The sequence below is a fragment of the Typopeltis vanoorti genome, chromosome 11 (genome assembly GCF_054136105.1).
Source record: "Typopeltis vanoorti isolate ZY-2024b chromosome 11, IOZ_Tvanoo_1.0, whole genome shotgun sequence".
Classification (NCBI taxonomy): Eukaryota; Metazoa; Arthropoda; class Arachnida; order Uropygi; family Thelyphonidae; genus Typopeltis; species Typopeltis vanoorti.
Genome location: NC_143559.1, coordinates 37765011 through 37783128, shown reverse-complemented (window position 1 = coordinate 37783128; position 18118 = coordinate 37765011). Strand labels below are relative to the sequence as shown.

Genomic DNA, 18118 nt, shown 5'->3' with positions numbered 1-18118 from the left:
ATATCCACAAGGAGATGTGTTTTGCATTATAGGAGATACTGAGACAGAAGTGTTGGTAGCTTGCTCCACCTTTGCAATGAGTTGCCCTGGTGTTGTACCACCTTACCCCAGTCCTGAAGATACTTTCAGGCGCAAACTTTGTTAGCTCACACTTGGATAAAGGATTAAACTAAATTTATTATACTCTAACCAAGTGAAAAATAAACTTTCAACGAGACCAAATCAGTTATAACTCCTATATACAAAAAAGGAGATAAAACAGAATGCAATAATTTTAGAGGCATTAGTCTCCTCAGTATTCCAATTAAGGTTTTTACGAAAGTACTCCAAAAACAAATTAAGCCATATATAGAACTAGTACTAGGAGAAGAACAAGCAGGTTTCAGACCAGGACTAAGCACAATTGATCAACTATTCACCTTAAGACAACTGAAAAGACACTAGAGTACAACCAAAGTTGCTACATAAATTTCATAGACTTTCGTCAGGCATTTGATTCAATCCATAGAAGAGAACTATGGAAAATTATGGAAGAATTTGGAATTCCCAAGAAAACAATAAGAATAATAAAGAATCTGTATGAAAAATCTGAAAGTGCAGTACGAATGGAGGACACCTTAACCAACTGGTTCTACACAGAGAGCGGAGTAAGACAGGGATGCAATCTGTCACCAGACCTGTTCAGTCTTACATTGGAAGAAGCAACCAGTAAGGCTTAAACAATGAAGACTCTGGAATCAAAATATATGGGGAAAATTTAAAATTTTAACAAATTTAAAATTTTCAGACGACATTGCATTACTTGCAAGCAGAGAAGAAAATCTACAGCGAATTTATGATAAAATAAAGGAGGAGTGTATAAAATCTGGATTAAATATAGACAAAACAAAAATTATGCAAATAGGAAAAAGAAGCACCAATCTGAAAATTGAAATTGATAGTAAGAATCTAGAGCAGGTAGAAAACTTCACCTACCTTGGAGGAGTTATTGAGTACAATAGTGAAATTGAAAAAGATATAAACAGATGAATCAGTCAAGTATCCCAAACGTTTGGATGACTTAATAAAATATGGAAGTCAAGAGACATCAAACAAGTAACAAAAGTAAGAATGTATGAAACAGTGGTCCTCCCAATACTTCTCTATGGAAGTGAATGCTGGAATCTCAAAAAGGCTGAAGAGAAAAAATTATTAGTTACTGAAATGAGTTGGCTAAGAAGATTACTTGGAATATCTGTGCTTGATCGACTAAGAAACGAAGACATACGGAAACTACTAAAACAAGAAATAACAATAATAGACAAAATCCAAGAAAGAAGACTGCAATGGTTTGGCCATGTGACCAGAATGAGAACAGAAAGACTACCATCTAAAGCCCTGAATACAACGATGGAAGGTAAAAGATCCGAAGGATGGCCCAGAATTAGATGGATAGATAAAATAAAAGAGGACCTGAAAACCAAATCACAACAAGCGACACCAAACTGGACAGAATTGTTCGGACTTTCTCAGGACAGACAGAAGTGGAAAGAGTTCATTCGGCCTCATCATCATCATCATCCACATAGATGATGGAAGAAGAAGAAGTGTTTTGGAAGCATTGAAGATGTAGTTTGTTATTATATCTGTATTGGAGAATGGTCTGGAGATAGGTGTTTAAGACACTTATTGCAGATCTTAAAGCTTTATTTTTTGGTTTTTGAGAATGGCATGGATTGTCATATGAGTAGAATGAGCTCTCATGAGCAAAACTGTTGATAAGGTTTGAGCAAAACAAGATTGTTTATGAATATGAGGAAGAGGGCAGGTGAAATAAGAGCCCTGAAGACCAACTGCGTTTGTCAGAAAATTGCTAGAGAACACCCTCCACTGTTAAACATAGTGAATGAATCCCAACAGAAAACATCAGTCTGTTGGGAGGAAGGCAAACCCTAAGTTGGCTATAGGATGAAAAGCCCTCATTCCTAAACTATATCATATGTTTTAGACATGTCAAGTACAAACTGCACTGCTTTCTCCAAACCTTTCCATGGCATGTCTAGAGATGGTTAATGTAGACAGGAAATCTGCTATCGATCTTGATCAATGACATTGATTAGTTGACAGTTCTTCAGGTGTCAAAGCATTTGACTAACTTTCTGCATTACTTTTAGACAACACTAAGGTGAGAGCAGTAGGTAGAATAGTTTCATGGTAGATAATTTTCACTTTTTTTTGGAATTGGCTGTATAGGGGCTAGTTTCCATGGTTTAGGGTGGATGCCAGTTGAGGATATAGTGTACAGATAACAAACAGGTATCAGTTCAGGAGCATAACTCATGAGCACAGATGGTGTGATCCTTGCACTAGATGGTAGGTGGATGCTACAAGTTTTTTTTTTAGTGCCAAAAGCTAAGTTCTTTTTGAAGTATTTAGCACTAATTGACTCTTTTTTATTATTATTATTTTTGAGTATATGTATCGAAAGGCCTCCATTCATGTGACGTTTCTTATCTAGGAGGTTGACTACTATGATGCGACTCATGGTTAACTATGTGTGTAACGGCATGTGGTGAAGAGTCTATCTCTTCCACGCATTGTCGTAAGTATTCATGAATATAATCTGTGGGTGTTCATGGAGCTGATTTGCCTTTTCTGAGGGAAGAAAAACCGAGTTTCTGGATGAAAAAATCCTCTGCCTCTGTTTGAGACTGGCTAACTTACCTTTAGTGAGACTAGATAAAGGTTCCTCACGTCATAGACTGGATATGAACCCATGTCTTTCCGATCAAAGGGCTTTGTCTATACCGACTGAGCTACGGAGGCTCTATTGTGTTGTTTATTCATAATAGTGCTTCATAGTAAAAACAACACTAAGAAAGAAAAAAATAAATCTTATTGAACTTACTAATATTTTGCTGATTTTCTACCCAGTATCTTCAGAGTGCAAATTTTAACTGACAATCACATAGGTGCTACACTAAAACATTAGAAACAGTTCAATTTGTAAGTGATGCAGAACTAATGTCCTAAGTGCCATTTATGGGCAGGTTAAACGTAAACTTAATTTTAAGAAGTCAAGCTATCTCGTCTCAGAATGACTTATCTCCCAGATCTTTTGCAAACGAATGCAGCCAAACTTGTCAAGATTGGAGAGAGAGTGCTTCATAGCAGATGCTGATTCTAAAAATAGCCTTTCTGATTTATAGCAACTTTTATGTAAAATCGGTCTTCTCCACTTAATCCTTTGTGAAGGAGTATCCAGAGCATGGTCTACTAGTCTAAACTTGCCATAAAGATGATCAAGGATTTAACTTTAGAGAGAATTGACCAATTTAAAGACATTTGACCAATGTGAGATCAGTGATCATATTTGAGGCTAGTAGTAGTATGAAAGCTCCATGTTTGCCATCTGGTATAGGTTTTCCATATTATGTAAAAAAGAAAAAAAATCCTTCCCATAATATAGGCTGTAAATGTAATTATTAACATAATTATATTTACAGCCTTTCTTGGGTGGGAGTCTGTTTGCTTTCATGAAAGCAAATATGCAAAACTTTACTTAAATTTTTACAACTAATCATTCATCCCTGATATAAAAATCTTTTTTCTTTATAAAAAATAGGGTAAATATTTGCATATTGAAAAAAAAAAATTCTTGTTAATATTTATTTTGTCACATTACATATTTATCTTTTAAAATTAGTTTTAAGGATGAGTAATACATGTACTAGGCACTACTTTAATCTGAGTTTGTATTTACAGATAAATGTGTTAAGAAAATTAAGCAGTTAAGATAAACATTTCTAAGAAAGTTGATAAATGAATTTTCCATTTGACTTAATTGGCTAAGTGGGCTATGAGAAAATGATTTGTACAAGTCTGAGAGAAAGAAAAAAAACCATTTGTTAACTAAGTGTTGCCTTCAGAAGGATAGCATTAAGCATTTTTTGAAAAAATTTTTTATGCAAACTCCCATATGTGAGAACAGTATTTTAAGACACAATAGGATTAGATTCAAGTAAGAATTTGGCATTTGTGACTGGTATCCATAATGAAGAAGTTATGTCACAGTTTTCTGCAATATATAATTTTTATTGATAAGCTTTTATTGATATATGATAAGCATTTATAAGATTGAGATAAATAGGTTAGGTTACTCTAGCTCTCGTCATATATATCTAAAAATGTTTTCTAGTTTCTGGTTAATGGAAAATCTGTATTTCTGGAAATACAGATTTTCTGGTGTATCTAGGAAGAGAAGAATTTATTTATTTTTCTTTCATGAAATGCATTTTGAATGTTGTCTCTTTATCATTAAATTTCTGAATAGTACTTATTCCATATAAACTTATTCAGTTGACTCCCCGCCATACTGGCTTTGCTAATTCTGTTTGTTTCCACATTTGTATCCCATCTTCACTAAAAATTATGCCTAAATAGCTGAAATGTTCTAATTGTTCTTTGTTTCCCCATTCAGAATGCAGTTGGAGTTTTCTATTGTTTTCAAAGTTTTGGCCTTTTTATTGCTTATTTTTATGCCATATTTGTTACAACAGTTAATGAATTTAGCTAACAAATTCTGCAAACTTGTAGGATTTATATCAGAGTATGGCATCTGTGTAAAGAAAGTTGAATATCTCTTGTTTTATATTAGGCTTCATGCCACTTCCCTTCATATATATATATATAGATAGATATTAAATAACAGTGGAGTTGGAAACAAGTGTGCACTCTATCTGATTTTACATCATACTGTCTTCCTTTATTTCCTTACTTCTAACTGCTGATATACATGTAGATTGTATATCTCTTTGGTAAGTCCTATTTGTACCATACAATTGTAGTGTTTTAAACAAATTTTCTCTTGGAACTTTGTTTTGTGCCTTTTCCAGATCTGCAAAACTCAAATACAGATTCTTGTGATATTTCAATAATTTCTCCACTATTTTTCTTAAAGATGAAAGTCTTATCTTGGCAACTCCTTGTTTGTCCAAGCTTGTTCTCCAAGTTTTTCTTTGGTAATTTTTCTTGGCTTCTTCTCAAGTATACTTGCATACATCCTAGCAAATGCTCAGTCAGAAAATTTCTCTGTAATTCTCACATTCAATTTTATTTCTCTTTTTTGTAGATGGTACTTTGAAAGCTCATAATTTGGAATTTGACTTTCTGGTCATATTTTCTGAATTATTCACTGTAGCCACTGTAAAACTTCTGTGAGTATACTTGAGCATTTCTGGTTGAATATCATCTACTTCAGCTGCCTTCACACATTTCAGGTTTTTAATGGCTTTTTCTACCTGAAGTATTGATAAATACTCCTGATTGCATTCGTTTTGAATATTTTTTTTTACCACTGTTGTGGCACTTCCTGTTTCATTAACATTCATTCAAAATAATTACCTCCAAACATGTCGGATAACTTTATCTTCCGATGTCATGTTTATCATCTCAGATTCCTTCTATAGCTCTTCCATTTCTAAATTTTTCATCAGCCTCAAGAACATATTGCTACATTCCCCCATGTTTATTATCCCCTGTGTTCTTACTAAAATCTTCTCATGACTTTTTTTAGCTACTTTACACACTGCTTTGCTTTCTTACATTTTTCTCTGTATTCTCTTAGCTTATCTGTTGACATATATATGCTATGAATTTCTGATATACATTCTTTTTTTTTTACTCAGGATTGTCTCTTTCACTTCTTGCATCTACTATGGAGTTCTAATTTTTCTTTCCTTCCAGACAGCTTCACCTGTGTCTTATAGGCTGAATCAATCATTGATTATTGTTTTGAAACCCCTTCCTTTTTCTTGCAATGATATCTGTATACTTTAGCTTACAGTTCACTTCTGAAAGCTACTTGACTTGAATTCTGTTTTACATATTTTCATTTTCAATATGTTATTTAATTTTTTCTCTCCAAAACTAAATGGTGATCACCAAGGCTCTAGAAATACAACTTAAATCTACTAGCCACAAAAAAAATTTTACTTGCCAAGCTATCGATCTACTTGATATAAATAGTATTATAGGTGAAATTTTAAAAAGTTAAATGTTATGAAGACAAAACAAAGTAATACATTACACACAAAAGCCCACCATCCAACTACTGACCATTTACCATCATCTCAATTCTGTCTAAAATAATGGAGAAAGTTATCAATAATAAGTTTATTTACTACCTGGAAGTCTGCCAGTTAATCAGCAACCACCAGTATGGATTCTGCCAATCAAATTTCATGGTTGATTTCTTAGCCTTCAAAATCTGCCACTGGACACATGCCATGGAAATGTTTGGAGAAACATTATTATTATTCGTGACACCTCCAAGGAGTCCAAAGACTCATCGCGGGAGGACACCTATTGCACAACTTTCCATCTCCACCTCTACACGATCCTCTACTACCAATCATCAACGTCAGCGCCATCTACTGCCTACCACCACAGCTAGTAGGTTTTGTCTGTAAATTGCATGTGTTCTGAAGGGCCAATTTGTTCTGTATGCAGGATGAAAAACCAGAGTTTCTGGGAGAAAAAACCCTGCTACCCCTGTATGAGATCGGCTAACTCGATTGAAAAAGTCCATATAAAGATTCCTCCCGTCATGACGAGAATCGAACTTAGGCCTTTTCCAATTGAATGGCGCAACGTACCATTGTTCTTCCAATTGTGCTACGGAGGCAATATGCTGTTGCCCTTGACATTTTCAGGGCTTTTGATCCTGTTTGGCATTGAGATCCACTTTCCAAACCGCCTTCCTTCATCCTACCCACCCCCACTTTAACTCGATAGCCAGCTTTCTCTCTGGTCGCATTCACTATGTCATGGTGGATGGCACCCATTTGTCACCAATGCAGGAGTGCCAGAGGGTTCTGTTCTTTCACCTATCCTTTCTTTTATACATAAATGACCTACTCTCAATCACTACAAATCCTATCCATAGCTTTGCTGATGTTAGCACTTGCCATTCATCTTACTCCTTTGACAGACCATGTAGTTCCCAGACATCTCTTACATCAATATCATTTGCAACTGGTGTCTTAAATACTGATCTCCATACCATCCTTCAGTGGGACAAGGATAACCTGGTCACCTTCCATGATTCTAAAACATAATCCTGCCTTTTCCTCTCGTAAATGAGATCTCAGCTCACCTTCCCTTGCTACCCTTGACATTTCCAGGGCTTGATGATCATGTTTGGCATCAAGGCTGCTTTGCAAACTGTCTTCTTTCAGTCTTCCCACCACTCTCTGTAACTGGAGAGCCGGCTTTCTCTGTGGTGCTTTCACTGTTTGTCCTGGTGGACAGCACCCTCTCTGAGCTTTACTACCAATGTAGGGGTTCCTGAGGGCCCTGTTCTATCACCATTTAAAAATTGTATCCATAGCTATTCATAGTAATACACACATCACTTGAGAGGTTGAATTCTCTCCTTGGACTGACATTTGTCTCCAGCCTCTTCTGGCACAAACATATCACGTTGATAACTTCAGATTCTAAAAACATAGGCATTATTTTCTGCTCAAGAAGCTATTTTACACCCATCAAGTTACTAATCCTATATAAATCCCAAATCCCTAAATCCACCTAAAACAGTCTAACTTTTCCTGGTGTCTACAAAGTTCCTTGCTGTCATTGTTCTTACTCTGGATGAACTGGATGCTCAGCAGAAAAGAGAATACAAGAAACTAATCTTATATTAACAACAATAAATCAGTGAAATCTGACTTGGCATAGCACAGAATGGATACAGACCATAATATCCTATGGTCTGAAACATGCTTACTTCATCGATGTTTAAAGAAAACTCTGAGGCCTTACTTCCATACAAACTTAAGTTGGAATAGTTGCCTCTCTCTAAGATATGGGAAAGTTTTATTCTAATCACAAATGAATAATTTTTTTTAATAACTAATGAATAATTAATATTGACATTGTTTTATATATAACATCATGTGACTCTTATTTTTTCAAATCAGTCTGTTGTTCATGTTCTACCTTGTAATTAACTATTGTCACCACAGGTCTGTAATATTCAGGGTGAAATATATGACCTTAAATAAATATTACTTATTTCTTGTGTTTTTTTTTTTTTTTGTGTTAATTAAAAGAGATCTTCCAGAATTATTTATTGAGATTGGTTCTGATAGATATTATATGGGTGAAATATAGCCTGGCCATATTGAATTTTAGTTCCTCATTACAGTCCTTTCAGTTCCCCATTGAGGTTGGAATGGTTGATTATTGCATTACAAGCTTCTTTGAATTTGCTTTCATTCCAAGTTTTAACATGAACACTGACTTGCAGATTATACAGTAATCTGTAACAAATTTAGCAGTTTGGATACATTTTATAAGTATAAAAAGATATGCAATGTGCAACAAAATAAGCAATTATGTGTTATTATGAAGTGGGCAAGCCTCTTCCTAATTAGATGCTAAAGTTAGAGATGACTAGAAGTAGATAAAGATCATGTTTTAAATTGATAACTCTATCAAACTATTCTCTTAAAAAGAAATTAAGGAAATACTTTAAGATAAATAGATCACTAAAATATAAGAAAGTTATATGAACAAAGAATTAGTATTTATGTAGATAAAAACAGAAGAAAATGCAACAAGAATGGAATTGAAATAATATGAATAATTTCATTGCTAGCCTTCCATAGTTTAGGAAAGAGAGAGAAAGAGAAATGAACAAAAAATTGAATACATGGGGTTATTCAGCAAAAGCAGTAGTTTAAAAGAAAACTTAGCCTTTACTTTCAAGTGATGGTTCGCAGAGAAACCAGATGGAGATAAAGAAAGCTGTGTGAACATTTGAAATGACCTAAAGCAAGACCTAATGCCATATTAAGATATTAAATCATATGAACTAAAATAAAACAAAGTGCAAATTTAAGGAGCTAATTAAACCATATTTTTATGTTGGAAGATTTTGCCAGTTTTAGCCTTCTTACTCTCATTTACCAATTATATTGTTTGCTGTTTCTACAGTTTCTGTACTGGCTCTATCTCTTTTCTATCGATACTTTTCCCATTGGCATGTTCACGCTGGGATGGCCTGAATCATCTCATTATGTACCTGACCTGGCAGCATGACATGAGAATTTGTCTTGTACTTTCTGTTTGTGTTGGCAGGTATACCACAAATCATGGCAAGATAGATATATATTCATTTCAAGATATATATTTCCAGTAAAGAAATTGTTTATTTGGGTGATATATTTGAATCACAAGGTGTAAATATGTGAAGCGACATTAATGCGACATGAACCATGTGAGAATGATTGGTACATATAATGGAGGGAAAAAAATAGGTGTGAATAGATTGCCTCTGATTGGAGGCAAATGAATTACTTATAATTTACAATTGTGGTTTTGAGTGTCTAAGTTGATGTGTGGTAAAACAAATTACATGTCATCCTATAGTCTCTCTACGTGGAAAATTTACAGTTCTCATGGTAATGATTATTTAAAAAAAGAAAACTTATTAGGAGAGGAGAAAGATATTTGTTTGTCAAATATAAATAACCAATAAAACCTAGACTTGCATATAGTAAATAAATAACTGTAGGGAGTGACATATCCATGGAAATATTAATGCTGATCAGATAATTCATCATTGAAAGTATTTTACCTTGGGTATAATAAATGTTAAAGATACCAAGCTATTTTAAACCTGGTTTTGCTCCATTTCCCAAGTAAGCAAACAGACAAACAAGTCAAGTTTGCGCCCAAGTGTTGCAAGTCTAGCTGATCCTGCAAGTAGCGCAAGACCAAGGCAACTCATGGTAAAAATAGAATAAGCTCTGATCACTAATCTTAATATTTACCCTTAATGCAAAGCACATCTCCTGGAGGAGATGTGCTTTGCATTAAGGGTGATACATATGATATGATTAAGGGTGATACATATGATTTGCATTAATACATATGATGCTTTGCATAATACAAAGCATCATATGTATTAAGGGCAAGGGGGGGGGCCACTACCCAGACTGGTTTCGACCTTTATTGAGGTCTCATTAGTGGGAGCTAGGCTAGAAATACCAAGATTTTAGTAATACAGAGCTTATAAGTATTTTAAAATAGCTTGGTATCTTCAACATTTATTATATCCAAGTTAAAATACTTTCTACATTTATATCTCCTCCTGAGATTTTTATTTAATAAGGTTAAAACACCTTATAGTAACTTGTTCTGGTAAAATACTTATAAGCTCTGTATTACTAAAATCTGGTATTTCTAGCCTGGCTCTCACTGATGAGACTTCAATAAAGGTCGAAACTGGTCTGGGTAGTGCCCCCCCCCTGCTTTTAATACAAAGCATCATATGTCTCCTCCAGGAGATGTGCTTTGCATTAAGGGTAAATATTAAGATTAGTGATCAGAGCTTATTCTATTTTTACCATGAGTTGCCTTGGTCTTGCACTACTTGCAGGATCAACTAGACTTGCAACACTTGCAGGCACAAACTTGACTTGTTTGTCTGTTTGCTTACTTGGGAAATGGAGTAAAACCAGGTTTAAAATAGCTTGGTATCTTTAACAGATAATTCATCACTGCATGGCATGAATTATGTGTGCTTTGGTGAAGTGCTAATTGAGAAAATCATCCTGCACAATTTGTTGTGCATATGTGTTTATTTCTACTTTTTTTTTTTCTAAGATTTTCTTTAATTCAGCAATGATTGTTTTGATCAGTGTATATTCTTTTTACATAGTAATAAATATAATAATCGGATATGCTAATATTTGATGAAGATCAGCTTATCACTAAACACAGTCCTTTCTTTGTAAAACATGGGATTCATGTTTATTCACAGTAACAAATTGATTTTTATTCACTATGTATGTCCCTGTATAATGAAAAACATCACTTTCCTCGCAGACACCATTCTTCATGGATGCCTGCAAGCAAAGCAGTTTTCATTGTAGGTATTATTTCTGGAAAAATTTCCATGTGATTCCTCTAAGTCCTAACAACCTATTTCACATTGCAGAAATAATGTAGTCGCACGTGTGCATAATATAGTGATTAGATGCAGAAACCAACTGATTTATGAAAAATAAATTTTAAAAAAGAAATATATATATATATCAGTGGCATTGCATGCTCATTTCAGTTGCATGTTGGCTTATGCAACTCGCGCAAAAAAATTCACGTCAATTTGACTGTATGGTTGCATTTTTATTGATGTATGAAAGTTTTGAGTACATAGTGCATCAGCACTTATCTTAATTGTAGGATAACTTTGACTTTAATTTATCAATTAATTTTCCAAATCTCTTAAAATTTAAAAATGACTGAAAATGTGATTGGGAGTGCTCGTGTTTTTGCACTGCTGCAGCTAAATGGTTAAGGTCAGAATATCCATACTTATTCCAAATGCCTTTCTCTTTGGAGAATAATAAGGCTAACAAAAAAGTCACGACCACACTTCACATCTAGGTAACCATTCCACTGTATTGTATTGTGAAATAAATTTTTTGCATTAGTTTTTGCATCTTTGTGCTTGCTCAGTAAATTTGGGGAGAAGAACGAAGCTTACCTCCTTCGACTACAATCTGAAAAAGCTCTGGCAGAAAACAGGATATTCAGTAGATTGTTAACACTGTTTTCCATTAAGTATGGGCAAAAAAGTTATAAATCATTTATAGGAAATTATATATTAAAAACTTGCAAAACAGATGAAATACAAAAACAGCAGCTCATGACAAATGACTATGTTCAATTCGATTGATTGACACAATAACCAATCACAGCTACTGATTTCTGGTTCCATTGTCTCAGCGCGCACCCTGCCTCGCCTTAAAACTACTGGAATGCTAAGAATTTGACAAGCTCTACGTCTGTTTAAAGGGCTCGAAGGTGTCTGTATTTGTGACCACACACCAGGCTATTAATGCAAATATGATGCAGTGTTCATGCATCAAAAAAGTGTCCTCTTCATGAAGCGTTAGTATATTCTGTTTAATGTTAGGAATTACAAGAAGCCAGAAAACAATTAAGGGAGCCATTAACGGAAATAAATGCAAATATATCGGTGATATGTTTGCATGGTGATACTATTCCATGAGTGTTCATCACAAACCTAGCACACCCTGAGTATATGCCCCTGATATACGAGGGTGGTCTGAAAAGTTCTCGGCCTAACAATGAAAAAATGAATTTATAATTTCTAAATTATTTTTATTTTTCAACATAATCACCCTTAAGACTAATACATTTATTCCAGCGATGCTCCTGTGCCATTATCCCATCCCTGTAGTGTTCTCAGTAAGATCTGCAAAATACACCTCTACAGCTGCAATCACCTCTTGATTCGAAAAAAACGCTGACCAGCGAGTAAGAGTTAGTTTTGGGAAGAGATAGAAGTCAGAGGGAGGCAAATCTGGGAAATAGAGTGGATATTCCAACAATTCATATTGCAGATCCCTTAATTTCCCCTTTGGCAAAACACCTTTGTGGGCAGGTGCATTGTCCTGATGAAAGATGATTTTTTTCTTCTGCAAACCGCAAAATTTCTGCAACATTTTTTCATTAGTCTGGTTAAAAGATCAGAATAACATTCCCCAGTTATTGTTTTACCCTTTTCAAGATAATTAATAAACAAAATGCCTTTAGCATCCCAAAACACCTGATGCCTTGACCTTTTCTGCTGATGGAACCGACATTGTCTTCTTTGGTGCTGAACAACCGGCTTCTGTCCACTGTTTTGACTACTGTTTGGATTCTGGTGTGTAATGGTGAATCCAAGTCTCATCTATAGTAATAAATCAATCACAAAATCAGTTTTATATACTCAGAAATTCATTAAAGTTTCATAGACTTTAATGAATTTCTTTTGACATTAAACCTTGTTTTACAAAGAATTTCATAACTGCACGATACTCAGTTTTATCCATTTCAAGGGATACAAACAACATTTTTACTTCAGCCAGCTGTATAAAACAAACTACTTGATAGAATGACTTGGAATTTCACATATGCTTATGATAGATGTACCAACTTAGAAAAAAAAATCGTACCAATAGTGTTGCAATCTATGATCGAGGGCAAGAATTTTTCTGACCACCCTCGTATATATAAAACTTGAAATAAGATAGAATTGCATTTTAAATGTTCTATATTGTTAAGACAGTTTACAAATACTAACTTTAAAAATAATCTTCTACCAAAATAAACAAAAAAACTTCGAAATCCAACTAGCCTGTTATGGAGGGGACATTTTGAATCAGTCATACAACTTCCCACCTGATGCACAAGAAACAGTCTGGTGTGAACTTGTGTTTGCATAAATTTTGTTATATTTCATCCATATGGCCATTTGGGTTGGTGGTTAAATAGCTTTCTATAATTTTTATTGCTTATAATTTCGAAAGTTAAGTTTTTGCATGATTGTATAAGAATCTTGTTATATGCCTGTATAAACCAAAGAACTTCAGCTGCTGATAATTTTTAAATTGGGTGTGGAATCTTAAACTAAGTTCAGAATTGTAATTTTTTTAGATGGATGGTATAGGAAGTTTTGTCAGTACTGTATTTAGCTGAGGAATATCAGTTTGTTATATAATGACTTATGTGTCATTTAACTGTATTAATCCCCATTGTTAAGTTAGTGTTAATGCCTACAACTACATAGACATAGTTTCTAATGAGTTTTAATGGCACTTGTAGCTTTGCGGCAATTATTAGAAACATATATTGACAAGAATAAAGACTGATAATTTTATTAGTGCTTGGGTCTAAATTAACAAGCCATCATCAGTGCATCAGCATGATCACAAGGTGAAGCTAAAACAAAGGAATGCTATTCCATTTTACAGAGTTTAGCCACATGCTGGAGTGCCACCATACAGGTGGTTACAAAACAAGATGAGATTACAGTTGAAACCAAAATTAAAATAAATTAGCATGAAATATGAAAATACAATAAAAACATTAAGTAAATAATTTTGAATGACATAGCATTTAAAGAGAGGGGGGGTGAGACTCCCCCAAATCTTGACAAATGGATAGGTTGTCATTATAATCTAAGTTTGGGTGGTTTAGACGTGCCTCAGCATTCTCTTTAAACAACCACTGAAACTTAAACACACTGATGTAACAGGGATATTATGGTTAATGTCCACCACATTCTAGGCCGGGCCAGATTTTTCAGGTTTATTGTGATTGATACAAGACTAGTGTTCATGTAGTCATTTTTTGATAGAACATTGTGTTTGTTTGAAGTACAAGTGGAGATGATTACAGTGAACCTGGTAAACAGTAGGGAGGAAGGGAGGAGTCTATTTATTTTTTGTGCATGGTAACCAGGAGGAAATTTTGTTGATAGGGAAGAATGTAGGAAGCAATCATATCTCTTCAGGGCCTTTGCAGCTGCCTCCCAGATGCCTGCAATATATGGAATTGGGTTTTTAAGGATGGGCTTGTAAGTGTCCAGGATGGGTTTAATCTCTGCTCCCTCTTAAATGTCGCATCATTCAAAATTGTTTACTTAATATTGTTATTTTATTGTATTTTAACATTGATTTATTTTAATTTTAGTTTCAACCGTAATCTCATCTTATTTTGTAACCACTCATATTTGGTGGTACATAGCTAAACTTTAGAAAAAGGAATAACATTCCTTTGTTTTAGTTTCAGGTTGTGATCATGCCGATGCACTGATGATGGATTGTTAATTTCAGGCTTAAATATTTGCACTAATAAAATTATTAGTCTTTATTCTCGTGAATACATGTTTCTAATAATTGGTACATAGACATCGGCAATTATCAGACATGTTCCCTTAGTTTAAGTTCTCTTCTCTTTTCACCACCTCCCACTTTTACCAGTCATCATGTTAATGGTACGCTTCATTTTAATGCTAGTTTTTCTTATATGCCACGTTTTTGCATTAAAATTATTCTGCTCTTTCTCCTTGATCATATTCTTTTCAACATGATAGTTCCTTGAACTCTGACTTAGCTCAATTTCTGCTTGTTTTACATATTTCATTTTTTGTGCGCTCAGTTGTCATGATCTTTTAACCTTTCTCCCAGTACATGAAGTAACTCATGAAATGATTTCTAGAACCATCAGTCTTGCTAATTGGAACAACTGATGTATTACTATATATTTATTTTATAAGCTTTCTATTTTATAGTCTTGATTAATTTATATTTATTTTATAAGCTTTCTATTTTATAGTCTTGATTAATTTATATTTATTTTATAGGCTTAATTAACTTTATATACTTATTTAATAATTCCTATTTAATTGAATAATTGCCTTTTATATAAATGCATTGCTTCTTAATTCTATATTTAAAAAAAAAAAAAGGAAAAAAGTACATTCTAATGAAATTCTTTTTTTTTTCCAGAGAAAAAGGCACTATTGGAGGTTGGATACAAAAGCAATTACAATGTTTCAGAATGATACAACATCAAAATATTATAAAGTATGTTTTCCTATTGATTTAACCAATATGGTTTGAACTAATTAGCAATTATTTTTGGATATTTAAGTTTTGTACATCTGGAAAAGGCATATGACAAGGTGTCCAGTGGAAAGCATTTCAAAATACTGCAGTTATATGGGGTAAATAGAACATTATACAGATCAATATGTAGTCTGTATTTAAGTTGTAAGTCAGCAGTTAGAATTGAAGGAAATACAGGGAGATGATCTGATATAAAATCAAGTGTAGGATAAAGGTGTACACTATTTCACTCTTATTTATCATTTATATGGATTGCATTATATGAAAGAAAGAGTCATTAAACTTTACTTAAATATTAGATATTTAAATTGGAGATACCAGACTTATTGCTTTATTTTATGCAGATGATGTACTCCTAAACACATCCAGTACAAGTCTCCAGGATTATCTAACTAAATTGAATAGTAGCTGTAACAAATTTGGCATGAAAATCAGCAATAAAAAGAGCAAAACTATGAAAATAGGCAGGAACATAGAAAACTTCAGCTGCATTCTCAGTGGAGAACATATAGAACACATAAAATATTTCAGCTATTTAGCCAGAGTTTTTAGCATGGATGGCAAATTAAATATGAAAATAGACAATAAAATAAGCAAATCAAATTAAATTTGCTGAGAAATTATATTCTTGTTTAATCCTTTATCCTAGTGTAAGCATGTGCACACTTTACTTATACTTGGATAAAAGATTATACAATAGTGTAATCCTTTATCCAAGATCACACAAGAATAATAATATAAAAAAAAAAAGCTGGTATGACAGGGATCCAGTTGAATAAAATTATGTGTCATAAGAGAGAAATTAGCTAAGACACTAAGCTAGCAGTACACAACACATTGTTCAAACCAGTTTGTTATGAATCAGAGAGTTGGATTAGAAATAAAGCTCTTGATCAAAGATTAGAAACCACAAATATTAGAGTTCCAAAAATTAAGGCCAAACAGATGGCATCAATGGCAGAATCATATTAAAAAATTATGCTTTTTGGAAGGAATTTGACATTGTTAGCATTCAGTCAAGTGTGATGCAAGGTAATCTAAGGTAGTGTGGTCACTTAATTATTGGATATTGGAGGTGGTGACAAGTAATAGACTAATAAAGGGGAAAAAATGTCAAAACATCAATTAATAGGACAATTAATTTGTTTTGTGACCCTTCCACCAAAACATTGATGGAAGTCACAAAGATAGACAAAAAATAAACTAAAAAACCTGGGAAAAAAAGTTTTTAGAAAACAATCCAGAAAATGAAGAAATATAATGTCAATAAGGAAATTTTATCAGTGGTAGAGTATGGTGAACTTTTCAAGTCTGTATAGAAATGTATTACAGAGGATATTAATCAAGTACAGTTGTGAGCTTATCCAGAAAAGTATTGAGAATAATCAGAACCTGGACCAGTATCAAGTGGGAATTAGAAACAGACAATAGCCATTAAAAATGACTGTAAAATTACTAAACATAGAAAAGATATTTTGAAAATTGTAGAAATATTTATGGGAAACTATACAGTAAAGATGAGTTTATAAGTCAGGCATCCTATGCAGTTCACTATAGGTCTTAACTGAACTTAACTCTCAAGATAGCTATCCAATCTTCTCTCAGGAAACTCTGCTTCTCTCATAAAAAAATGATTGTATGTAGTCTCACTTTTCACTATGCAGTTCACTATAGGTCTTAACGGAACTTAACTCTCAAGATAGCTATCCAATCTTCTCTCTGCATTTACAGGAAACTCTGCTTCTCTCATAAAAAATGATTGTATGTAGTCTTACTTTTTACAAAAATCTCTCTGACAGATATAATTGAATTACTTCATAATGATTTTCCTTCTGATATTTTAAATTTAGTTCTATTTGTCATTACTTCAAGATCCTTCAGTTGTCAGAACAAATTCTAAATCAGATAGAAAGGGAACAGCTATGTAGTCTCCCATTCCCTACTCTTGCTAATTAATTTATGGAACATTTTGAATGCCATGTTCTTGCTTTTTTCACCTAAAGCATTGATTTCATACAGATATGTTGGTTTTGATGCATGAAACTCCTCTTAGTCCAATCTTCATGAATTTCTTGAGAAAATTGATTCAGTAAACCCAAGAATCAAATTTCTTCTAGAAGTAGAAGATAACAACCATCTTTCTATTTTGGACGTTCTCATTCTACATCAACCAAATGACAGTCTATAGTTCTCAATATAGATAACCAACTTATACTGACAAATACATTGATTCTAAAATTCATCATCATCACCCTTGTCATAAATATGGTGCAGTCAAATCTCTAGTCGACAGAGTCATAAAATATGTTCAACCAATTATTTTCTGAACAAGGAACTATTATCAGAGCTACCTTTAATTCTAATGGTTATAATACAAAAACTATCAATAAAATAATCAGTAATTATGGCCTTCGTCTTAACCTTTCTCAAAAGAAGTTTCCAGAATTTTTCTTCCATATGTTAATGGACTTTAAGAAAGAATAGCAAGAATCTTTTTCTGAATTGAATATTTTTCAAATCTGAATCATTTTCAGATTGATCTAAAAGTTTCTTTTATCCAGTTCATATAATAAATACCTTATCTCTCCAAAAGACAAACATCTCCCCCCTCCCCCTCTTTCTTATCGTGCAGTTTACAGGATCCC

General features: G+C 33.5%; 1 protein-coding gene across 1 annotated transcript in view; it reads left to right on the top strand.

Annotated features, from left to right (window-relative positions):
• Positions 1-18118, top strand: part of LOC150101447 (serine/threonine-protein kinase D1-like) — a 384746-nt gene that overhangs the window by 127299 nt on the left and 239329 nt on the right. Inside the window, exon 10 of the mRNA XM_090400796.1 lies at positions 15354-15431. Coding sequence (XP_090256922.1) covers positions 15354-15431 — 78 coding nt within the window. The remainder of the gene's footprint in view (positions 1-15353; positions 15432-18118) is intronic.